Source organism: Brassica napus, chromosome A2 (genome assembly GCF_020379485.1).
Source record: "Brassica napus cultivar Da-Ae chromosome A2, Da-Ae, whole genome shotgun sequence".
Lineage (NCBI taxonomy): Eukaryota > Viridiplantae > Streptophyta > Magnoliopsida > Brassicales > Brassicaceae > Brassica > Brassica napus.
Genome location: NC_063435.1, coordinates 26,612,334 through 26,638,466, shown reverse-complemented (window position 1 = coordinate 26,638,466; position 26,133 = coordinate 26,612,334). Strand labels below are relative to the sequence as shown.

The 26,133-nt window shown below is 29.9% G+C and overlaps 2 protein-coding genes and 1 pseudogene across 2 annotated transcripts; 2 read left to right on the top strand and 1 right to left on the bottom strand.

Moving 5' to 3' along the window:
* The first annotated feature begins 1,397 nt into the window (after nt 1-1,397).
* Nucleotides 1,398-2,386, top strand: LOC106425049 (GATA transcription factor 16). Its single transcript, XM_013865773.3, has 3 exons — nt 1,398-1,588; nt 1,662-1,799; nt 1,884-2,386. The coding sequence occupies exons 1-3, from the start codon at nt 1,568-1,570 to the stop codon at nt 2,148-2,150; spliced, it is 426 nt and encodes a 141-aa protein (XP_013721227.1). The 5' UTR covers nt 1,398-1,567; the 3' UTR covers nt 2,151-2,386.
* Nucleotides 2,387-9,090: 6,704 nt separating this feature from the next.
* On the top strand, nt 9,091-9,939 carry LOC106403053 (proline-rich antigen homolog). The gene has a single exon (XM_013843898.3). The coding sequence runs from the start codon at nt 9,218-9,220 to the stop codon at nt 9,716-9,718; it is 501 nt and encodes a 166-aa protein (XP_013699352.1). The 5' UTR covers nt 9,091-9,217; the 3' UTR covers nt 9,719-9,939.
* LOC106414679 lies at nt 9,648-25,894 on the bottom strand (annotated as a pseudogene).
* Nucleotides 25,895-26,133: the final 239 nt, after the last annotated feature.

Here is a 26,133-nt window from a genome sequence, read left to right as displayed (position 1 = left end):
TCTGAAAGTCCCTCATCTCCTCCATGACCGCGTCATCCCACCACTTCCAGATGTGAGTGGCTCCATCAACGACATTGTTGCAGGTGAAATACCTACGGCCTGGATCTTTTTCCGTGTAGGCTGTAGCAACAACCGGCTCACTCCCACAGTAGCAGATCGTCGGGATGCCATCATCCCCCTCAGGTTGAGGTTGGTTCTGAAACGGCTCTCCATTATCGAAGCTACTCTGAGCTTCATCGGCGTAACCCTGAGCTTCAGCTTCGAGAAGTGAGGTGATGTCGACGGACGCTGATGATGAGGACTGCTGGCTATAGCTATACCTTCCCATTTTCGTTAACCTGCAAAGAAAGAGACAAGCAAAACACAAAAATTAGCATTAATTTTGAAAAACAATAAGAAAGACGAACATATCAACACTAAATAGAGTCGCAACCCTAAATCGAATGGAAAAAATGCACAATGTTTAAATCCCTAAATCGATCGAGACCCGAAAAGGGTTTTCAAATCCCTAAATCGATCGAGACCCAAAAGGGTTTTCAAATCCCAAAAGCGATCGAGACCCAAAAGGGTTTTCAAACCCTAATATAAAAAATCCCCAAATCGCAGATTTTTTTCGAACCCTAATTTTGATACGAAACGATCCCAAATCTATTGAATATAAATGGAAACAACCACAGGAGATCGATAGAAAAGAAAACGCTTCTACTTACCTTGAGGATCAGACGGAGTTGAATCGCGACGGTGGGATCCGACAAATCGCCCTGGAGAGTTGAGAGGTTTTTTTTTTCTTTGCTTTCGTCGAAATGAGGTTTTTTTTTCGCCAATACCAAACACAAACGCTCCTCCGTCCAATCTCTTTCCGCCACGTCGCCCACGGACCGGGTCCGTCAAGATGCTATTTACGGATCAATCCATCAAATGGGCTGGGTTTATATTAATTAAAAAATCCAAAATCTGCAACGGACCGGGCTTAAGGACTCTATGTCATCCGCCGTTGCAAGTGCTCTTAGCATCTCAATGTCGCACTAAATCTTTTGTTTTACATTAGATCATCATCATCTACTTTTAAGTGAGTTGGTGTGCATCACTCATCCTCATTAAATACCCCAACATACAGTACTCAAAAAGTCAAATTCCGTAGAGATCTTAATCAACGGCTACGATCTAACTCTCGTGAATCATTGATCGAGACCACCGTACTCCGTACAGTATGTGATCACACCGGTCAAAAGTGGCGCCCTTTTCTTTTCACCAACTCAAAAAACCTTTTCCTCAAAACTCCAATTTTGGCGGGTGGCTCTCTCTCGATAATAGAAGAAGAGTTCAAGGGCATTATCGTCATTTAATAACAAAAAGCAAGGGTTTAATTTCGAACCAATTTATAATTGCGTTTGGTTTTGTGGTCATCCACGTGTTCAGTTCTATTCTTTTAAAAAAAAACTCTCTCTCTCTCTCTACACTCTTCTTTCACTCTCCTGCTGCTTTTTTTAAATTTCTGATCTTCTGTTTCCCGAAGAGACGTGATCAATCTCAAACCCTTAGGTTCCCGATCATCGGAAGTGGAGAAATGCTAGATCACAGCGAGGAGGTGAGTGATCGGCTCTGTTTCCGGCGATGATCTGTTTGTTAAAGCTGATCGTTGATCTTCTTGTTTTTTTCAGGAATATTCGGAAACAATGAAGAAAATAGCTGAAGATGCGATCGAACAGAACAGGACTTGTAGTAACGAGAAGAAGACTTGCGCTGATTGTGGTACGAGCAAAACTCCTCTTTGGCGCGGTGGTCCCGCCGGTCCAAAGGTCAGAGCAATAAAACTCTAACCGAGTTTGATCGTTTGATTGTTTGGTCTGATCTGATTTGTATTTTTTTTTTGTCTTATGTAGTCGCTTTGTAACGCGTGTGGGATTAGAAACAGGAAGAGAAGAAGAGGAGTGGAAGACAAGAAGCAGCCGAAGAAAACAAACTCAGGTGGCGGCGGCGGAGGTGATCTGAAGAGAAGCCCTAAAGTTGGTGAATCAATGAAACAGAGGATGATGGATTTGGGGATGACGAAGCGATCGAGGGTGGAGAAGCAGCTACGGAAGCTCGGGGAGGAAGAGCAAGCGGCGGTGCTTCTCATGGCTCTCTCTTATGGATCAGTGTACGCTTAGGTGGTTTCTAGTGAATTTTGAAACCAACAAAAATATTAGGGGGTTTTTAAATGAAATTCAGAGATTAACGATGATGATTAACAAACGAATGTGTAATCTCTTTTTTGTCGAAATTGTTTGCCTTTGTGTTCTTTTTTTTTTTAATTCTCTTTAAAATTCTGAACATTAACAAGTTTTGGAGTTTGTAAGAAGCCGAATGAAGAAAGAAAAAACTAGTGGTAGTTATTCAAGGAGTATCTTATGTTATTATTTTAAATTATTTGTCTGAGTTGCAATCTTGTCCTTATTATGACAGGAATGGGACTTGCCTATCTGTTAAGCACAAATCTTTGTCAAAGTCAAAATAATAATATTTAATACTTTTTGTAACGAAAAGAGTGAATTTAAGCAATTTTTCAGATATGGTATTAAGAACAATCCTAATAACATTTGAAATATTTTTCTTTTCATCAATTCCGTGGGAACCAAACCATTCTGGAAGTATTAATAGTTGGTATATTACGTATCAACATAACAACCATATCATTAATATGTGTCCCGTAATCAGCGAACAAGATCTTGGTCTGGCTATATGGAATAATAGATGTTTTTTCTTTTACTAATCTGTACCACTACTAATAGTCGACCTAATTAAATGTGCTTCTTTTGATTATAAATCAAGTCCAATCGCGCCACTATAGTGCTAAAACCAGGAAAGCTATCAGAAGTTTTCTTTTGAAATTACATATCATGCTCTACCAGAGTTGAATGACATTAGCACATGCTACCAAATTTTGAAATCCAATAAGGAATTTCAAATGGGTTCAATATTGATTTTATGTTTTATAAACTGTAGAGGGCCAAACTAATAGAGAAACGGCCCAAGCTAAATAGAGAAACTGTAGAGGGCGTAGCCCAATATGATGGTTTCTGAATCTAAACAATCCTTTTCATCCAGAGAATCTAGACAATCTTGAACCTTGTCGGTACGGTTCTGTAATTCAGATCATCATCAAATTTAGGACTAGACACTTGTAGGATCTTTATCCAAGTCTGATCCGTTACCCGATTTGTACCTCTCTGAAACTTCAGAGTTTATGTTGCATTCAACTCATGTAATCATGTAATAAATACCTGGATTACCGCTTTTAGTTATCAATCACGAAACAGTAACAAATTAATAGTACTAGTAGTACAATTATTCTGGGAATATCAATATTTACCGCCTTTTATAGTACATTTAATTTTGAGTGTATCGATATTTACCACTTTTATATTATTCTAATAGTACCATTTACTGCTTTTCCTGTTAGAACTAATTTTTACTGTTTTGTAACACTGGTTGGACCCACATTAACGAATAAAGTGTCCACTGTCCACCAAATGCACTCGTGAAAGACGATGTTACGAAACCGAAAGAGCTTTGACAACTAAACCATTCTGCCTAAACGCAAATCATTCATAGCGATAAGATTTTCTACGGTTAAAATTGGAGGGATCGATGAGCAAGCAAGTGTGCCAAGTTACACCGAAATAGAGTTTTGGTAGGTGCAGTGAATGTGGAATGGAGTTGGTGGGCCCGTAGCACGCTTTTGAAGACACGTGCTATCTATACTATATTAAAAGGGATATATGAGCTCCATTGAGCCTATCCACCTCAGCATAAAAAATTAACCAATCAGAGATTGCTTTTGTGCCATGTCATTCATTTGCTGAATCCAACTTCAATTAACACAGGCCGAAACATAAGGGCAGAAGAAAATTCTCGGTGGCCCAGTTTCAGGACCGTCTTGGTCCAAATGATTTCGTCGATCACCGACTGAAGAGCTTCACCTTCATCTTTCTTAACGTCTCTGCAAATCATCTTTAACATTTAATTCTCTTTAATACTCCTTGAAACATGAAAATGTTAACGTTTGGACTCCCAATGTTCCTCTATTTATCTAAACTTCTTCGCCGAATCTAAGACCAAATGATGGTGAAATCGATAAAATCCGCGTCAGTTCATTCAGGATACCTCTGATCGGGTTTGTCCTCTCCTTTTATATCATTCAGTTTTGTGAAAACGTTTGATATTCATCGATCATTCTTCATAGTGATTGGGTTTTGAAATTTCAATATGCATCGACATACTGATTTTCTCTGTTTCTTGTGTGAAAGTTTAGGAGTATTGGATTGAACCACTAAGATCCAAAACGAAATTCAACTTAATTGCTTTCATAATGTTTTTCAGAAAAATAGAAAGGCGAACCAGTGGAAGATAAGATCTAGAGGCTTGATCTTGAGCTCTGACGAACATATAAAAAGAAGACTTGGTCCTAGAAGCCCAATGTATGAGGGTTCTGAAGCATAAGAAAATGTAAGAATCGTTATACATTCATTCATTTATTAAATAATCTGATGAAACAACTAATTTTTCTATAGAAACCACTGAATCATCATTGTTTACTGCTACTCTGTTGGTGGTTGATAAAAAGATATGTAAGTGAATTCTAAATTAGTTGAGCTACCTATTTTGTTTGTTCTTGAGTGCAGAGTTGTGGACTTTTTGTCTCCGAATTTTCAGAATTTTTGAGCTACTTTTTATTGTCTAAGTTGTGGACTTCTTTTGGTCTTTTAATCGCAATCTTTTTTTTTTTGTAGTTCTTACAATTCCCTAGCTTTGTGCTTTAGTGATTTGGTTACAATTTCTAAAGCTCATTAGATTACAAACTTCATGAGCAAGGACTTAAATGATGTGTTAGAGAAAATAACAAAGAAAATTTACCTCAATTGTTCTAGCCATAGCACGTGCAGTAACACAAGCTATTGAAAAAACCATGTCTTTTTTTTTTGTAACTTGAAAAAACCATGTCTTCTGCAATTACAGAGTGCTTACAGGTTTGAAATTAATGCGAAATGGAAGAGGTGATTTCTTTGTGTTGTTGAAAAAAATGCTTCTCTTTCTTTTATATAGAGTGCAGTTGGTGACAAAGCAGTTAACCAGCTTCAAAAAACTGTTAATTCAAACCTTGAGGCAGCAATAGCCATCAACGTGTCTATTGAGAATAAGGAAGCTGCTGAGAAGATACATCAGCTTTATACTATAACTAGAGTTGCATAATCTATTGATCTGGAACTCTGTGTTAGTTTTATCGTTCAGGATCTCCAGTCTCTGCTTTATACTATAATTCAGGTTATAAATGGAGTTGCTACACTATTGAGTGGACCACGGTACGTGCTCCTAAGAATTAAATGTATTTGATGGCTCAATCTCTTTCGTGCAAGTGGTATATTCATTCTGATAGCTTCACTGGTATTGGATATACTGGAATATAAATCCATAAATGACAGCGAAAAGCAAGTAAAGCAGCTTGGAGCTGTCTCAACCATAAAGCTGCCTAAGAATTGGTTGAAGTCTCAGAATTTTCAAGAACAGTGTATCTTTTCTGTGATTGAGCACCTTGCTGTCCACTTTTCTCAATGGAGCTTCCATATGTCTTTTCTGGAGCTTGCTATTATTCCCATTATAAGGCTTAACAAATTTGGCGAGAGAACCACTCTGGAAGAGTTAAAGCTGGTGGTCAAACGCTTCATCAAGCATGGGGGAGTTGAATATTGAGTTTTTTTTGGTAAAAGTTGAATATTGAGTTTGTACACAATACTATCAAAGCATCATAGACAAAGGTCGTGGAACAAAAAAAAAGTGAGGCAGGTGTGAGAATAATAATAATGTAATTCGTTGGTTTGCCACTCAGATTGCAAGGCAGGATCAAACCGTAGCAGTTAGAATTATCAAATTCTTAAAACCGTTTTTGTTTCATAAATTATTTTCATAAACACACAAAACGTCTATGCAATGCGTGTAATCAGATTTAAGTTAAGTGTTCTTCAGAAAAAAAATGTCTTACAAACAAAAGCTAAACAAATAGTAACCTAATTTTAGACCGTTGACAGTGATAATTTTCTTATATATCTACCATTTATAAATTTTGGGTTTGAAGTCCTCACTCATACCTGTTTTCGCGAGGTCATGAGACTCATGACCATGTTTGAGCATGTAGATTCGGTCTTGAAAAAAGGATGACCCAGCACACAAACACTACCCAACAAACAAACAAAAAAGCTCGAACATCAAATAATAGTATTAATATTTACAATATTTCCATAGTAAAATCTAATTACTTAAATTATTAAAAGAAGAAACTGCAAAATTAATATTAAATCAACTGTAAGAAAGAAAACCTTCTATACCTTTACAACTAAAAACATTTCAAATCATGAAGCAAAATTTATTTCCATCACAAAACAAACTAAACAAAAACATAAATTAAATAGCAAACAATAAATGATAAATTTAAATTTGGACTAAAGCAATAAACTGAAGAAAAAAATAAAAAACCCGTTTACAAGTAGGTTGGTACTTTAGTTTGGGGTTATTTGCCGAATAACCAAAACAAAATAGAAATAAAATATTTAGAGAGAAAGAAGAGAGATAAGAAGAGAAAGTATAGAAATGATGAGATTTTGGATATTTAGTGAAATTATGTTTTTTGTATGGTTAATAGGCCTATTTTCTGTACTTTTAAAGACAAGTACAAAAATGAATACTTAATAATTGTAAAACCAAACAAACTTAATACAGTATTAGTTATAATTTTTACAGTTGTCTTACATAAAATAAATAACCAAGATAAAGAATATATATATATATATATATATATATATATCTAAAATAATAAGTTAGTTAATTTTTCTTAGTCTTACTAATCTCCTATATAAAATTCCAATAAAACACAACAAATAATATTTTTATATTTTATTTATTTATATAATTCTATAACCCGTTCCAGTATATATCATATTTTTTGGTAAAAGTATTTATCATATTTTTTATACAAATTAAATTAAACTAATATTATAAGAAAAAATCCGGGCGTAGCCCGGAAAACCCCCTAGTACAGCTAATATTTCATCTCCCCCTTCCCAAATCGCATTAAAAACTCTTCTTTTGCTTACTTTAATTTTTTTGTAAAAAGTGTAGAAGTTGATTGTATGGACAATGAGTAACTCGTGACATTCAGCAGCTGCTACACCAGATTGTCTCGTACTGGTAGTCTTGTCAGTTACAACGCTACACGATTTGTTTTGGGCATTTTGATCTCTGGCCACATGTGAAACATGTGTGTGTTTTCATTATGCATCTCATTTGCTTCATTTCTACTCATTCTTTATTTACGATGATAATTTTCACAATAACGAGGTGTGATCACAAAAGACGCTGTATATTAAAATATGTCTTGATTTACAGTTTTAGACCCTTTTGGTAAAAGTTTTAGACCCTTAATTTTTATATTTGCAACAGCTTAGCTTCTATCAACACCAAGTGAAAAGGTTTCAGATTAAAGCTTTGAATTTCAAGCTACTCACCGAATTTCTCATATTATTATTTTAAGTCAGGACTTCCGTCATCTTCACGTCTACTCTTGCCACATCATAAACCAAAGATCCAATGAAATACGCCCACGTGTGAAAGCTTGCAAAAAGTCAAGCCCCACGATAAAGACCGCTACATAATATTTTAATCGTTGAAGATTCTCTCCACTAATTTTCCAAAACCTTCTTGCTTGCTCGGTTACTCGTTGCCGTAGTTGCCAGCATGGACAGCGCAATCCTGAAGAGAAGCTAGTAAAATACTGGTTTACTAAGATAAGACACGCGCCTTGCACAGAATAAATTTATATAAAAATTATTAAAAAATATTGTATAAAAAATAAAATTTATATTATTGATCGAATTAATATTTGATCCTTAAACAATTTTTTAAAACTTTTTTTGTTAACTACATAATTTGTTTACTAATGAACTGATCATATTTTAAAAATATTTTAAGTCAAAAAATTATTTATCACATAAAAATTTAACGTTTTAGCCGAAGAATCTCATGTTTACTATTTGGTTACAATGAAACTATGTTAACTCCGTTTTATATTATGATTTAGCAATTTAAAAGTTAATTATGGTTATGAGAAGTTTACGTTTACTTGTCAATACTATATATCTTCAATATTTTTCTCATTTTTGTGTCATTTTAGTTATTTGCATTCAAGTTACGTGACAACTCATCATGACACTTTTTTAATTAGTACAAATTACAGGTTCTAAACTTTTTAAATGTTTCTCTATTAATATATAGGGGATGTTAAACCATTGATCACTAATTTTTAACATAATAATTTTAACAGTTTTAGTAATTTTGTCATTTTTAAAAATATAACATATACGAAAAAAATCTATATTTTAATTTTATAGCTAATTTGATTGTTTAATTTATTTTAATAATATAAAATTAAACAAAAACAATGGATGAGATATAAATTGTTATCAAATCTTTATTATTAGAATCATTAATTGTCATATATATATTAGTCATATTTGGTAATTCTATAGCTTTTATTTAAGGAAAGAAAATAAAATAGTAATTGTACACTTTAATTAATTGTATGATTAGTTTAATGAAAAATATAATCTATATTTAATTGAATCAACATATTTTCTAAAGATTCTGAATTTTATTTTTGTGATAGACACGTAGCTACACTTAAAGGTTATAATGTTTTTCAATTAATATATAAGGGATAGCTCATAATTTTTCTTAAAAAAAAATTAAACATATATAAGCTTCCAATTTGAAAAGAAAAATTATAAATTTTATATAATATTTTATTAAATTATTTATAATTCTCAAAATTATAGGACCGAACATAGTTACTACTGGACCGAATGGCTCACAATAAAACCAAGACCAGGTATATTATCGTAAATTCCACGTTTCATAAGATTAAAATGACGCATATGGCCCTACATGCGCGTATTTCCAGTGCTTTTATTACAGAACTTCGGTTAAAAATTAAAGTGTCGGCGTCATGTTTTCCAAATTTTCACTATTTTCTTTATTTAAAACACCTTTATTGCTCCAACAGAAAATATTAAAGAAACCCTTGATAAAAAGAAGAACACTCCTCTTCTAATCGTGCTTCTTCTTTTTCTCTCTCTCTCTGTAGATTTCTACACTGAAAATCAAGTTTCTGAGTCCAGTCTCTGACAAAATGGAAGCAAACCAGTTATACGGTTTGTCTACACTTGTTGTTATTCTACTACTGTCGCTGACTTCGACAGTGACATCCAAGGACGAGGTTGTTTCCTGTACAATGTGTTCTTCCTGCGACAATCCTTGTAATCCCGTCCAATCATATCCTCCTCCTCCGCCTCCTTCTCGTCCACCACCGTCTCCATCAACCACCACTGCATGTCCTCCACCTCCTTCTCCTCCTAGCTCCGGAGGTGGTGGTGGCAGCTCTTACTATTATCCTCCTCCTTCTCAGTCCGGTGGCGGCAAATACCCTCCTCCCTACGGTGACGGTGGTCAAGGTTATTACTATCCTCCACCATATTCAGGAAACTATCCTACACCGCCTCCGCCAAATCCGATCGTTCCTTACTTCCCTTTTTACTATCATACGCCACCACCAGGTTCTGGATCAGACCGTTTTATGGGTTCTAACTCTGTTCTCTTTGCTCTTTTCGCCGTCTTCCTCTGTTTAGTGTGACAGAAAATAGTAGGAGTTGGCCGGAAAATACCAAGTAATGTGCGGTAGATCTGCAATAGTCTTTGAAGGTTTTAGATATATCTGATGCTGGATCCAAATGATTATCTTTTACTTTCTTTAACCTTTTCTTGTGTGAACAATTTGTATTTAAATTTTCTTGTTAATTAACATTTTGATTACTCGCTACTCAGAAATAAAGCATTGTTACTTTCTATGCGTTATTTATCTCTTTTCATGTACTGTATGGTTGATGTATTGCTCTTTAAATGGTTTACACTCAACTTATTAGTTCATCTTAGCATTATTTTGTCGGTTGAGCTTTATTAACGCTGAGAAAGCAAATTTCTTATCTCAACTCGTGCTAATTAACTAATTCTGTCGTTCATAACATCGTCTAATAGAGTTTATAGTCAGACATTTACTGTAACAGTATCTATTAATCAGCTAAACTCACGGCCACTAGTATCTGTTTAATCATTGTAACATGTGATTGTCGTTAAATCAGACAATATACTATTTCAATTATTGTCTAATGTGCACCGTTGGAAATTCGAAATACACATGCAATAAAATAAAATTTAATGGCCAGCTTTTCTCCACCACATATCTTTCCGTTTTTCTATAACAGGCTAGACTATTTATAAAAGTAATGTTGATTCCCCTTTGTTTCGCTGAGCCTGAGACCAAGAACAGTTTTATATACGCGACCTTCGTTTTTAATCCGTAAAACCTACAGACCGTTAATATATGAACACCAAAAACAAAGAGAGTAAACTGTTTATGTGGTGGCAGTTAACCAAAAGCAATCGTTGAGGCAGTGAAACAAAGATCAACGGTCTATCTCAAGAATACTTGGTTTCAATATATAGTATCGTAATGTGTAAAATTGAGGTATAGCTTTAATTGGCTAAGGTAGTTGTTATACCGTTAGATAGGGTCGTTTACTTTGTTTTGAGTAGTAGTAAAACCACACCCTCTTCTTTGTTAAGAGCTGAGCATTTGGTTTTGTATTCTTGCTGAGTTCAGGTGAACTATTCCTTGAACTAAAGCAAGAGAAGTTAAGAATTTTACACTTCTATAATATATATAATATAAGTTCTTGATTTCTTGATTGATTAATATGTTCTGTAAAATGAAAATGTTTTACCCAATGTGGCTTGAGCTGTTTGAAATACAAACGTTGTAATTTTTTTGTTTGGCTAGCTTTTTATTATCTGATTCGTTTACTCTTTTGTCACCGTCTTTCTTCGGAGTTAAAGGCGTTTGTCTTACCAACTTCTGTTGATCCCATTTAGTGTCGTTGAATCGCAGCTAAACAGACGAGGAACATTGTTTTATCATTGAGAAATGTTTGTGGTTTAATCCCAAACATAAGTTATCAAGTTCCATCAAATATCGCCGCCACATCTCATTCGTATGGAATTCGAATCTGCTCCTTCTAATGAGTAAATGGGTTAATGAGCTGGCCTTTTTTATCCAAAAGAAAATTGTAATGATCGTTTATTTGGCTACAGAATAGTGAGTTTTGCTAATCCATACGATGACAACGGATTATGTAACGATCATTTACCCACAAAATATTTCCATGTTAATTATTTAGCCACATATTTTGTGGCTTAGCATAAAATTATATTTAGATTATTATTATTAGTGTTTACTGATTCAAACTTGTTTAATCCCATAACCATAAGATAAATAAAAAATCTAGAGAAAGATCTCTCAAGAATATTTTAATAATTTCAAACTCTTCGAGAATCTTTACACGGTTTTCACTTCCTATAAGGATTTCTATATAAACCCTTAATGCGGCATTCTATCTTTACACAGTTTTCTTTTGAACTCTCTCACTTCTTCCACTAAGTTCGAGTTCGTTTTTCAATCTCAATGGTTACTTTTGTTTTTTTTGTTTTTGTTTTTGTTTTTGTTTTTGTTTTTGTTTTTGTTTTTGTTTTTGTTTTTGTTTTTGTTTTTGTTTTTGTTTTTGTTTTTGTTTTTGTTTTTGTTTTTGTTTTTGTTTTTAAGCGAAAGGTCCCATGTCGAATTAAAGTCTGCGGAATTTTCAGTCTCCATGTAAATTTCGCATGCTCGAAAAGGGTCCAATATAGATCGATAGGTGACCTTGATCAACAAGAAAATTGATCATTAAGCTATCGTTAATAGGTTGCCTTGCTTTTGTTTTAGCTTGCGTAGAAAACCCTGTCAATTTTTATTTTGGTTTGAGATGTTCATTTGTTAACAAATGTTTTTGAAATGTTCATTTGTTATCTATGAACTAATTTTTAGCTTGCGTAGAAAACCCTGTCAATTTTTATTTTGGTTTGTTAGCGTCCGACTTACTATGGAGATGAACACATCTCAATAAAAAAGTTTCAGAGAATTTGAGAATATTATTAAATATTATTTCACTTGGCTTAGAAGGCCATATCATTTTTTTATTTAGTATTATATGATGGTTTGTTGTAGCGTCCATTAATCTTGGAGATGAGCAAGCATTTCTTCAAGAAATTTTCGGCAATCTCATCATGGATAAAACAACATGGCAGAACTCCATGACTGGATGTCTACACGAAAGGTTTGATATGCTATAATCGATACCCGGATATGTAAGAGCATCAGCAATGGATTGATTCTTAAAATGAGCCTCTGATTTTTATTATATTAATATTTTCTTTTTCTTTGGTTTTGTATTTATTTTTAATGTTATGTATTAATGAAATAAAGACACTTGGCATAAGAGTCTTTAAAATTGTTCAAAATCTCTTCTCTGAGGGATCACTTTCATCTTTTCTACATTCTCTTTTTTTTTTTGCATTATTAAAATAGTTTTTTACCAAGAGATGAAGGGAAGAAACTCCCACTGCTGATGCTCTAATAAGTTTACGATTTTTTAAATTTAGACAAATCCAAAGAATGAATGATTTGTGTCAAATATTTATGTGTCACGTTTGAGATTGTTTTTATTGAAAATAAATATGATATTTTTGTTTTGCACACTTATCTTTGTTTTGTTTTACGTTGCATGAAAAGAAATATTAGAGAGTTACGCTCAATGAGCCTGTAATTTTGTATTTTGTTAGCAGTTTGATATATTCAAAACATATACGTCTTTTCATCTTATGGTCATTGGTTGAATGAGTGTTACTTATTAGATTACGGAAAAAATAAAAGAAATCTTGAGATATGTCACGCCTTTACAATTTTATTAGGAGTTTTTTTATAAGAGTTGTTCACTTTACTGCATAGATGGCGCTCGTTATGTATCTCTCAAAAACAGTCGGCTAGTTCGTTTGTTTTAGCAGTCTAGATTTTCTCTTGCTTCTAAGTTCTCTAAAAATAGATAGTGTTTAAAAAATATTTTATGCAAAATTAAAAAATCAACCTTAAGAATTTGTAGGCTACATCAAATATATCTTTAAAAAAATGATTTGGTAATATTTTTTGGAGTTTTGATCTGTTATCTATATAGATTTGAAACTATTTTGGTGGTTTCAAATCGATAGATATTGCCTGTTGAACATGAATGGACGCTTGCATATAATTATATATTTGAATATATATGCAGGACTGTAAATATGTTATCTCTTTAACTTATCTATGTGAATATAGATGTTCTCTTTAATTTATCCATGTGCAGATAAATAGAAAGGAATGGGGAAAATATTGAAAGGAAAAAAGGTTATTGAGAAAAGTTATAAGGTATGATCTACCACGACGGCACGACCACAATGTTTATTAGCTGCTGGAGTAGGATATTTATTGAAACCACTGACAAGAGTTTTAAGTTCTTATTCCGTTTGCGTAAATAAAGTAAACGGTTTGACATGCATCCAAAGCAATCCATGCATGCTAACACAAACATATACAAAAGAGAGAAGAGAGAAAGCATCACTTAGAATATATATTAAAGTCTAAGCCCTAGAAAATAATAAGAACAACATTAAACTATATGATCGGACTTCATCTTCTTACTTGTAATTCGGGTTTCATGCTTGGCCCTGATCCTTAACCATATATCCCTTCTTGCAGATCCCTACCTTGGATTAATGCTCGAAAACCTATTCTCATCAGTTAGGTTAGGCTGTTCTTGTTCATTGAGTAACCATTGTTGTAGTCCTTCATCTACATTCATCATCATTATGGTTTCTTTCTGTACGAAACACACACAAAATAGATTAAAGATATGGATCCACATAACAAAAGAAAATCATAAGAAGTGCACAAGCATAGTACCTGATCAAGAAAGGAACTAGGTGTGAGAGATAAAGGAAACGAATGTGTATGCAAAATGGATTGTTCATGAAAGTTCATCATCTGATTATCATTGGAAAGCATTGTAGTTGCCATCACCGGCTCATGTAAGTGGGACAAACTCATCTCTTCGGATTTTTGTGTGAACAAGAAAGCCAAGTTTGAAACCTCAGCGTCTTCTTCAGTAAAAATCAAACTCTCTTCTACGTTTTCAATAGATGTGAAATCTGAGGTTTGAAGGTGATGTTGGTTAGTCATCAGTAGGTTCCTAGTGGAAACGGCAACAGGGACTCCATCAGGATGATGTCTGAAAGGTTGATGAGGAATGTTGCTGATATGTTGGGTTGAGAATTGAATATTGCTGCCTCCTTCTCCACTATGCAGTCCTCCTTGTGGCGATAATAAAGACCGTTTCTTCTCATCTTTCTCATTGTGAGATTTCTGCCTATTTAGAAGCATCCGGTGTTTCTACACATCCAATTTAAAAAAGATTAATAATATACATTTAAAGTCAACAATGCAGATCATTTCCCAATTGTTTTATTAAGTTTATTTATAGAATAATCATCTAACTACATTCACTAGCTATATGAACTCCCTTTGATACGGAAAGTTTTAAGAACATCCATATTTCATATTGATTTAATTATTTGGTGGTGTATCTTTGATGAATTATTCTATATATATAGTTCCAAATTACAACAATGTTACAAATATTCATCTTTTTCTTATAGTGGTTTAGCTAAAAACACATACACAAATAATAAACAAGTTAATATTTTCTACGTTTGAAACACTATACATTATTTAACTAAAATAATTAAACCAATAATAGGTTATACTGTAAAATAAAAATGACCACAATAAAAGTAAGTTTAAAAACTTGAAAAGAAAAATGGAAACAAAAGAAAGCCTCTAAAACATTTCACAGCAGAAATAACACTCATTTCAAGCCTGGTTCTTATATGTACTTTTACAGCTACGTTATTAGTAGTATAGACAAGGCATTAATAGTTGAAAGAATTACACAGGAAAGCTTTCAACAAAAGTTTTATTTTACAAATCAAAGTTTGTAGATGTTCTTTGAAACAAAACAAAAGTAAGAAATAGAACCACAAAAGATATATGTAGAAAGAAACTCGTCTAAATCCATATAATGCCCCCAATGGAATTGACCATATTTGGCACAAGAATTGGCTATTTGCTAGCTTTGAAATGCCGTGATTCAGCTTCAAGTTGTCTTGTTCGATTAACTCGGTCATGTCATGTCCTTAGGATATGAATGTCATGTTAGGATATTATTATTAATTTGGTCAGAAGTGTTCCTCCCCCTGATGTTTTCTTAATTTTATAGAACATGAGCATGCGTTATTTTTCATTGGAAGTACAATGGTACATCCTACGAAAATGGTACATCCTAAAGTCTACCTGTCTACGGTCCTAAAAAGTGTTATGAGTTGGTAAAAGTATACAATAAATATTTATGCTATCTATAGTCGTACACGTACATGTTTACGATGACTTTGATCTAGTTATAGTTAAAGGCTCACGAGTCACGAAACCTTATGTACATCCCCTACTATCAAAGGTGAACATGCATGAGGATATATCCTGAAATTTCATGTTTGGCAAATCTGAATCCAAATATGAGGTGCAATTTTATTTGATCTAAAATATTCTATAGGCAAATCATGTTTATTTTATTTTTGTTTGGGTTTCTAAAAATCTAATTAAGTGAGGCCATGGTTAGTAGTAGAAGAAAGGTTACCTGGAGATGGCTGGCTACATTTTCTCGAGTCATGCCAACAACATTCATCCTCTCTAAAATTTTCTTGGGAACAGCTTCTGCATAAAATCACACTGTTCATATATATATATATGGATAGAATAAGTCTAAAATGATTAAACCTAATGTATGTGACTCACTACCTGGGCCAAGGTCTTCCATTGCATCCAGAAACTTTTTTTTAAGCTCATTGTCCCACACTACTCGCCTTTTCTTGGTGGTGGAATCACGAACATGATCTTGATCCTTTTCCCCCACTTGTCCATCAATGAACATACTTCTTTTCCTCTTGTTAGGGTTTCTTATCGTGGAATCTCCCACAGAGGATGACTTCTCGGCGGTTGCTTTCTCTTCTGACTCTACCCTCTTCCCTACTTGCATCTTCTTTACCACGTGTTTGAAAATAAAACGTAGATCTTCAGGTCTTATCGGTTTAATAAGATAGTCGCAAACACCAATCTTCATCCAGTTGATCACGGATTGTACTGAATCGTCTTTAGATGTTACTGCAATAAGTGTTTTTTAATAAAATTTGTTGTCGCATTTTATTTAATGAACATTTTAAAACTATTGATTCATATGCTTACTAATGATTGGAAGATCAATTTCCGATGCAATTTCAGAAATCAATCTGAATATATCCACAGCCGAATTTTGTGCTTCTATGATAGCAATATCGAACGTGTTCATATGGTTGCGCAGCATATGCATGGCATCTGCCCCTTCGTTGCATATAGTCACTGAATTTAGCACAATACGAATCAATTGATCAGTTTCGAAAACTTCTAAAAAACAAGAATATCACAGATAGCTACCTTTGTATTGAAAATATTGGAGATGTTTCTCCAATGAAATAAGATTTTGGAAATCTTCATCATAGACCAACACCCGCAAACCTTCAGGAAACTTGCCGGTAAGCATACCGAAGGGGTTTTGGATGATCCCGGACCACCACTGTCTTCACTGGTCGGATATTCGACGACTGCTTCACGTTTATGATTGAGTTTTTTTAGAAATTTGGAGCCTTTTTAAACAACAAATTATATAATGTTGGAGTCCGGCGATCTAGGGTAGGGTTAGCTCCTTTTAACAACAAATTTTGATATTATCTCATATTATTATGTTAAACATTTTAAATTAGAAAATTCGAAGTGGGCCCAACACATTTTTTTGCAACAGAATTTTAGATTGTGAAATGATACGATATGATTTATTAAAAAAAAGTTCGCCTATTACTATTGTTTACTTGTTTAGCTTTCAGAAAAATTAAACTCATCTCTTTTTCTTGTTATATTGTCGTTCACTTTTTGATGAAAAGCTTTTTCTGAAACTTTATTAAAGTTTAATGTATAAAATTTGTTGAATACGTAAACATTTAATGTATAAGATTAGCTATAGATGTGAACATGTTGTTAGACATAAAACAGAAAAGTCAAACCGCATAAAACAAAGATTTACAAGATTGGATAAAACGAAAAACCTAATATGTTAATAATAAATAATAGGAAATTGGAGGGAAAATTTTGACACAAAAGGGTGTATTCAATATAAAGTTTGAAGTGATTTAATGTTAAATGAGTTTTTAGATAATTTCAATGAATTTGAAAGTTTTAAGTGATTTTTGTTAAACTAAAACCATGAGATTCAAGTTTAATTTTTTTAACTAAGAAACTCCAATCAAACCTTTTAAAACCAGTTGAAAATTTTAAAATTTCATAACTTAAAAACATGTTCAATAACAATAGATATCAGTCTACTTCATGAAATACCAAGTTTAACTTTAAAATTAATGTTTGAATAACAATGTATTTGTCATTTTAATACAAATCACCTAAAAATTTCGGTAGAATACACCTTGTAAAAATTAGAAAAAAAGAAGAATATCATTTAAATAAATGTTCCCCTCCACAAAGTAAAGTAAAAATATTTCTCATTCAAAATTATTTCGTCATCTTTTCTCTCGTTCTCATGTCTTTCTTTAAGTAATCACACTCATTGATTTAAAAAATGAATCAATATCGAGAGTTGAATTCTGGATGCATGGAACTACCTCGATAAGAGAATTTAGAAATATATTTTTAAGAAACTTCTCCACCAACTTCTAACCAAAAAAACAATCAGTTCTTTTAGCAAATTTTATTGTTTTGATATTAACCAAAACATTCAAGCATATTTGTGTTCAGTTGTAGAACATCATATTGCACACTTATTTATAATTTTATACTGAGTACAATTTAAAATGTATTATAAATCTTCCATACCTTGTATTATTTTATAGATTATTAATTTTTTTTCTATGTTTAAATCAACAAAAAGAAAAAAAAGAAAAATTAAACCTAATACATTAAAAATAATCTTGTAACTACATTTTTCTTTAGAATGTTGCAAAAGAAAAAATATTCTCAAGTGATACATTTTTATTATTACATGTTTAGCTTTAAGATCATTGACTTTTCCTTTCGAATTATAATCAAGTTCCTAATATATTATTATTGTACTTTTACTTTGATCTTTGAGACATATTCTAGTTTGCAGTAATGAGTAATACATATGGTTGAGATATACAATATCTTTATCATCCAAAAATTTCAGTGTACAAAATCAACCCTAAATATTTAGGCAAAGATGGGGAGGTTTTACTCTACTTATTCTAGTTGTTTGATATTTTATTTGTTATAAAAACACATAGGAAAATACCAGGTAACAGTCTAATGAAACATGATCATGCAATCAGAATATGCTTACTAACAGTTGGAAAATCTATTTTCAAGGTAAGGTTTGAGATCAATCGAAATATATCACCATTTAAAATTTTTTGCTTATACGAGCACGTAGTGTGGATGCGTTAGCTCTTTTAAACAACAAACTAGAGCTTGATCCGCACGTCCGCGCGGGTTTAGATTTTTTTTTTGTATAAACTGTTTAATGAAATTTTAAAACATATAGATTATTTAAATATTTTTAGGTTCCTGCGAAACTACCCGGACCTAGAAAGACCTGATTCGAACCTCGTCCGCAAATTTATAATATTCGAATATAGTTTAATTTTAAAACTCAAAAATCCATATATCCAAAAAATTGATTCGTACTCGAATGAGTACTTGGATACCAATGTTTAACTGAATTTGTAAGTAAATAAAAAGAATTGTAACCGGTTTGAAATTTTTTTCTTTGTTAACTGGTTTAAATTTTCCATGAACAATTTCATTTATGCTTGTAAAATTATTATGGTTAACGCGTAAAATAAATGGTGTTAAATTTTTATAGTAAATAAAATCAATGAAATAGCTAGTAAGAATGAAAAAAGGAAGATGTAATCAAATACTTTAAAATATGTAAGCTTTGTTTTTTACTTTGTAATAAATGATATCAAATTAATTATAAAAGACAATAAATAAAGTAGTTAAAATTAGTTAAAAAAGGAATGACATTTTACTAAGAAACCACTTAAAATATGCAAGTATTATTTTGTACTTCAATGTTAATTAAATAGATGTTTACACATCACATTCTTATTATGTATATGTTGTAATTCATAGTTTAGAATAGCCAATTGCATTAGTTGTTTGTTAATCTATATATATGTGTGTGTGTGTACTTTGTAAAAATATTTATCTATAATAATGAAGAAATAAAATTATATAAGTATTTATAACTTTACATATATAGTGATATAAATATACACTATATATATAATTATTTTAGAGCTTCAATAAATATATATTAAAATAGTGTTGTTATTATTTGTAAATATATAAAAACATGAATAGAAATTAAAAAAAAACAAATAAGATTTACATATAAATTCCATTCATTTCAATTTAGATGATGTTTTAGGCATTAAAATATTAAAAGATCAAACTTGTAAGATAATTTGTAAGTGAATAAATGGGCCATTAATGTAACATAGTATAAATTAGAAATAGCCAATTAACATAAGTTTCCAGATTAAATAGTTAAAATCTTTTAGAAATAAATAAGTGGGCCTATTCTCAAAATTAGACATATTTAGGTTCTTTTCTGAATGATGACGTGTTTCCAAGTAAAAGGCATTAGATATATATATATATATATATATTGTTTGATCAGAGTGGGATAAATTTAATAAAAAAATATTAACAACATATGTTTTCAGTTGTGATTTGAACGTGAAGAAAACAGAATATATATATTTTATTTATTTTTTTATTTACATTCCTATTATTGCTAAAGGGTTCAAAACAGTATATTCATTTTTTATGTAAGTAAAACTTGATTTACAAGAGATATTGTATGTCAATAAGGGAAACCAAACTTTTAGGTAACAATATATATGCGAGAGATATTTGTTTAGTCTGTAAATTAAATTTAGTTGGTTTATTAAAAATATTCTAAAATCTCTATATTAAAAGATCAGTGGTATAGATAAGTAATTATTGAGAAAAACTCAGGGTTATTTTCTTTTTGTACTCCTGTTTTAATAGATTAGATTCTGATATTATCTCCTTTAAACAACAAACTAGATTTCGACCCGCACAACCGTGTGGGTGTTTATTTTCATTTTATATACATAAATATTTTTTACATCATTTATGGTATATATATTTATTTAAAAAATTAATATATGAATTAAAAACATATTAAAAATTATTTTTGGATTAAATTTATATTCAGTTTTGACCCACCGACCTTCAAAACTAAGTTTTCTATTAGCAATATTTTTACATTTATTTAATTCAGATAATATATTATTATATATACAAAAGTCTAAAATATGTCAATTTTATACATCTATTATATAGTTTTTGAATGTTAAGTCGTTATATCATCATATTATATTTTTAGCATAAATATTTTATATTTATAAAAACTGTTTTTACAAATTTATCAATTTAATATAATGTTATCATATTTAGTTCAATATAATAATCTCATTTAATATGAACTATTATTATTATAAAATGATAAAAAGGTAATTTTTATTTTATAAATGATAACTATATATATATATATATATATATGCATATATATATATATATTTATATTTAAAATAAAAAGATATCATGCATAAATCATTTGTATTATTAATTTGATGAAATACATGTTAATTTATATACATGTATTATATAGTCTTCTAATATTAACATGTGTTACCTACATATTACATTTCGAATATAAATACTTACAAAAAAATAAAATATATAAAATTAACAATTTAATATAATTTAATCATATTTAGCACAATATAATAATTAATAATTTCTCTTAAAATGATTTATTATGATTATATAATTGATAAAATGATAGAATTTATATTTTAATATTATAACATATATAAATGTATAATATTATTTCATAACTAATTTCGAAATTAATGAAAATATATACATATCATTTTTGAAAATTAGGATCTTGTTAAAATCTTATAAACAGACTTATTAGAACTTTTAAAATATATATTTATATTTAAAATGAAAAGATATCAAAAGATATTGTGATTAACGTAGTTCAATGATTCTATATATTATTAGCCTTAATAAAATATATTTAATGAAAAAATTAAAGGATGGTCCAAATTATAAAACAATACATGAAAGAATTCATTACTTCTATTTTAATAGATAATATAGACTAAAATTAGAAATTTGAAGAAAATAGTATACAATTTTTTTTTATATAATAAAATGTTAACTAACATTAATTTATAATAATATTAGAGTACTAATCACGAAATTAATCAATGATTCATTTTATAATAATACTTAAAATATCTAATATGATTTTGTAGATTTTTTCTCAAGATATTTTTATAATTAAAAAAATAAGACAATTTTATAGGTGAGTTGTTATATATGTCAATTATTTAAGATGTGATATCTTAATGATGTCGTTATGTTAATTAGAATTAAATGAAATATAATTTTTTAGAGAAGGTCCATTTTAAAAAAATCACACATGAACAGAAGTTGTGACTTCTGTTTTAATATAATAGATTATGATATTATCCCTTATAATTATTAAAACATTTAAATTAGAAAACAACTCAAAGTGGATCCAACACACATTTTTGTAACAGAATCTTAGATTAATGGGTTAATTGGTAAGAGCTGTAAATGTTTTAGACATCCATTATTTATTTTTAAATCATTTTTGTAAAGCAAACATTCCTTAACTTCATAGTTCATATAAAGGACAAAAAAAAAATGTTACGGCTTTGATTGACACGACATTATCATAAGTGTGATCTTCAATATTCAATCAACAATTATCAGAAAAACATTAAAAGTAGTATACAGATGATGCAAATGCTCTCCGAATAATTTTTGCCAATGCTTTTATATAAAAAATTTGGTATATTATTTACATTTAAAATATAAAAAATTTAAAAATAATTAAATATAATTAATTTATTTTATTTAATAATATCACAAATTATACTTATATCCAAAATTTAATTTATATTTTAAAAACAAAATTTTAAATTTTAAATACTTTTAATTTTTGTATCCAAGAATAATATTTCACATTTAAAATAAAATAAAATATAAATAATTCAATATTATCAATAAATATATATAAATTACTGTGCATATATATATATTATTTAGAAATAAATAAATTATGTATTATATACAGAGTAATTTATATGATTTATTTAGCGCTCTGCCAATCAATTTATTAAAAATATTTACAAAAGCATTTTTATAACATACTGCTTATATAATATATTGTTATTACTTTGTTATCAGCTCTACCAATACCAATCAAGACATAAAAATCAAATTTCTACAATTTTTATTTAGGGATTCAGATATCATTCAATATAAACCAACAGCAAAAAAAAAAAAAAAAAAAAACTTACGGTCTAATTTCTAAAGCAAAGGAACTAAAACTATAACACAACCATCAACTTCTAAAACTCCGTGTAAAATGTAAATATTTTATCAAATACACAATTGGATAAAACGAAAAACTAAACTGTTGATAACAAATAACAGAAATATTGTTGGGGATGTAAATGGTTGAATGGTAAAAAACTGACACAAAATTTTACTAGTAAAATGAGATTTTTTTTTAAAAAAGCAATCCCCTATATATTAATTGAGGAACATTTAAAAAGATGTAACCTCAATTTTGTATTAATTAAAAGAGGTCCCAATGCATAGGTGGCACTCAATTAGGCAGTCAATTAAATTCAATTGAAAAATAAGTAGGTCCACATTCGACTTTTATATGTTGTTAGATACATAAGTTGGTCAAACTATATGATATAATGATATGCTATGCTATTTTCTTTCCTTAAATAAAACCTACGGAATTACCATAAATGACTAATATATATATGACAATTAATGATTTTAATAATAAAGATTTGATAACAATTTATATCTCCTCCATCATTTTTTGTTTAATTTTATATTATTAAAATAAATTAAACAATCAAATTAGCTATAAAAATAAAATTTAGATTTTTTCGTATATGTTATATTTTGAATTTTTAAAAACGACAATAAATGACTAAAACTATTAAAATTATTATGTTAAAAATTAATGATCAATGGTTTAACATTTTTTATTATAAGAAGATACACATGATTTTAAAACCATATGAGTAAAAAATATCATTTAATAATAAAATAAATATATATATATAGATTAAACACTGTATACCATAAGATTACATAAATATTTTAATATTAAAACTTTCAATGAATTTTCAAGAACATTTATAAATTATAAACTTATTAAAGATTTCAGATTGAAAGTTTTGTTATCGATGATTTAAATTTTTTGTTATAAAACGATATGAATGATCATAGAACCGTATGATTATAAATTCTTATTTAATAAATAACTATACAAAATATACTATTCTTAGAAAAATAGGTTGGTCCATCTTAACTTATATTACACTTTTTATAAAACTAACTATCGAATTGATAAATAACGTACCAAAAAATGTTTTGCACTTTCCTTAAATAAAAGCTACGAAATTACCTAATATAATTAACGTATATGTGAAAATTAATTATTATGAATAATAAATATTTGATAACAATTTTTGTATCTTAGTTCTTTTTTTTTAATTTTATATTATTAAAAGATATTTAAAAATCACATTAAATATATAATAAAAACATTTATATTTTTTCTTATATGTTATATTTTGAATTTTTCAAAACGTCTATAAATTATTAGAAATTTGAAGATCCCCACTCTGAAAATTTTGTGATCAATAGATAATTTTTTTGTCATAATAAGTTACAAATGATCATAAAATTGTATTAACATGAACCTTTATTTAATATTATAAGAAGATACACATGATTTTAAAACCATATGAGTAAAAAATATCATTTAATAATAAAACACATATATATATATAGATTATACTATATACCATAAGATTACATAAATATTTTAATATTAAAACTTTCAATGAATTTTCAAAAACATTTATAAATTATAAACTTATTAAAGATTTCACATTGAAAATTTTGTTATCGATGATTTAAATATTCAGTTATAAAATGATATGAATGATCATAGAACTGTATGATTATAAATTCTCATTTAATAAATGACAATATAAAATATACTATTCTTAGAAAAATAGGTTGGACCATCTTAACTTACATTATATTTTTTATTAAACTAACTATCGAATTGATAAATAATCTACCAAATTTTTTTTTGCACTTTCCTTAATTAGAAGCTACGAAATTACATAATATGATTAACGTATATATGAAAATTAATTATTATGAATAATAAATATTTGATAACAATTTTGGTATCTTAGTTCTTTTTTAAAAATTTTATATTATTGAATGATATTAAAAAAATCACATTAAATATATAATAAAAACATTTATATTTTTTCTTATATGTTATATTTTGAATTTTTCAAAACGTCTATATATTATTAGAAATTTGAATATTCCCACTCTGAAAATTTTGTGATCAATAGATTTTTTTTTTGTTATAATAAGTTACAAATGATCATAAAATATAACGTATATGCATTTTTATTTAATAAATATTCAAACTAAATAATATATATATATATATATATATATATATATATATATATATATATATATATATATATATATATATATATATATATATATATATATATATATATAAATACTAATGATTTAAAGCAACAAGATTGACTGATCAATTTAGTCGTTCAGTTGAAATCTTTCAAAAGTATGTGAAGGACTAAAGTCAAAGTAAATATGGATTTAGAATAGTAGTTATATTTTACTAACCGAAATACCGAAAAAACCGAACCGAACCGAAACCAATCCAATATCCGGATTGAACACTCCTAATCCAAATGAAGCCAAACTATTGTTTCATTCTCCAAAATATAATAAAAATAATAACTTAATCCCGCGCAAGGCGCGGGTCTTATCCTAGTATACTGTAAAACAAATGTTCCCCTCCACCTCCACCTCAAAATTAAAATAGAAAATTTTCCCACTCAAAATATTTCGTTCTTTGTCGCTCTCATTCTCGTGACTTTTTTTAGTAATCACACTTAATGTTTAAGAAATGAGTCACTATGCAGATTTGAACTGTGGAAGCTAATAACTCATGATCTTAATGGTATTTAATATCTCATTTAGCTCGGTTTAATCATTCTAGATTGTATTTAGATCTTAATATTGCATTTACATGCATAATTGCATAAACATGAGTTAATTTGCACACTTGAGAAGTTTGGGAGGAAATTGAGAACTATCAAGAGGCGGGGGATTATTCTGCAAATAAGAGGAGTCTGAAATGTTCACTTGGAAGTTTGGGAGTTGATTCGTGAGGACGTAAATTCAATTATGATAGTTATGGGGTCACAACGTGAAAAGCCAAAAGGGCGAAGGGCCAGATTTGCAAATAGTTCAAAGATCACCATTGCTGGCCTTCTCCACTTCGATCCCGATGGTACGGATCAAACCACGACGATGAAGACGAGCATGGCGGCTTGATGAAGCGGGTAAGAGACATAGCTGAGAATGGAGCGTGGTATGCAGCGATATGTTGCAGCGATCAATTCGAAGCTTTGAACACGGCATGATGAAGATGAACCCGCTGGAAAAAGACCCATGTCCCTGTCCAATATCAACACGAAGCTGGTGCGAAGAAAATGAAAACATCTCGTATGTGTCTCAGCGGCATTTTGACAACGCCAAAAGGCTGATGTGACCCTCCACGAAGTCAATATCGGGGAGTTCACCAGACGCGTTTTTACCATTGTACCTTGGTTTCTAGGCCGCTATAACTATTTTCTTAAGATCTATCTCATTTTTTCCTCTTTTTGTAAAATCTCGAATCTTTTGATGATCTAAAAAAATATTTTATCTTATATTTGTGTTTATCTTACTCATTAACATGA

What these genes read in the sequence shown, in the direction of transcription:
- LOC106425049 (XM_013865773.3), top strand. Translation starts at nt 1,568, where the DNA reads ATGCTAGATCACAGCGAGGAG. An exon ending in TGCTAGATCACAGCGAGGAG is followed by an intron (nt 1,589 to 1,661) that starts GTGAGTGATCGG and finishes TGTTTTTTTCAG; the next exon opens with GAATATTCGGAAACAATGAA. An exon ending in GTGGTCCCGCCGGTCCAAAG is followed by an intron (nt 1,800 to 1,883) that starts GTCAGAGCAATA and finishes TGTCTTATGTAG; the next exon opens with TCGCTTTGTAACGCGTGTGG.
- LOC106403053 (XM_013843898.3), top strand. Translation starts at nt 9,218, where the DNA reads ATGGAAGCAAACCAGTTATACGGTTTGTCTACACTTGTTGTTATTCTA.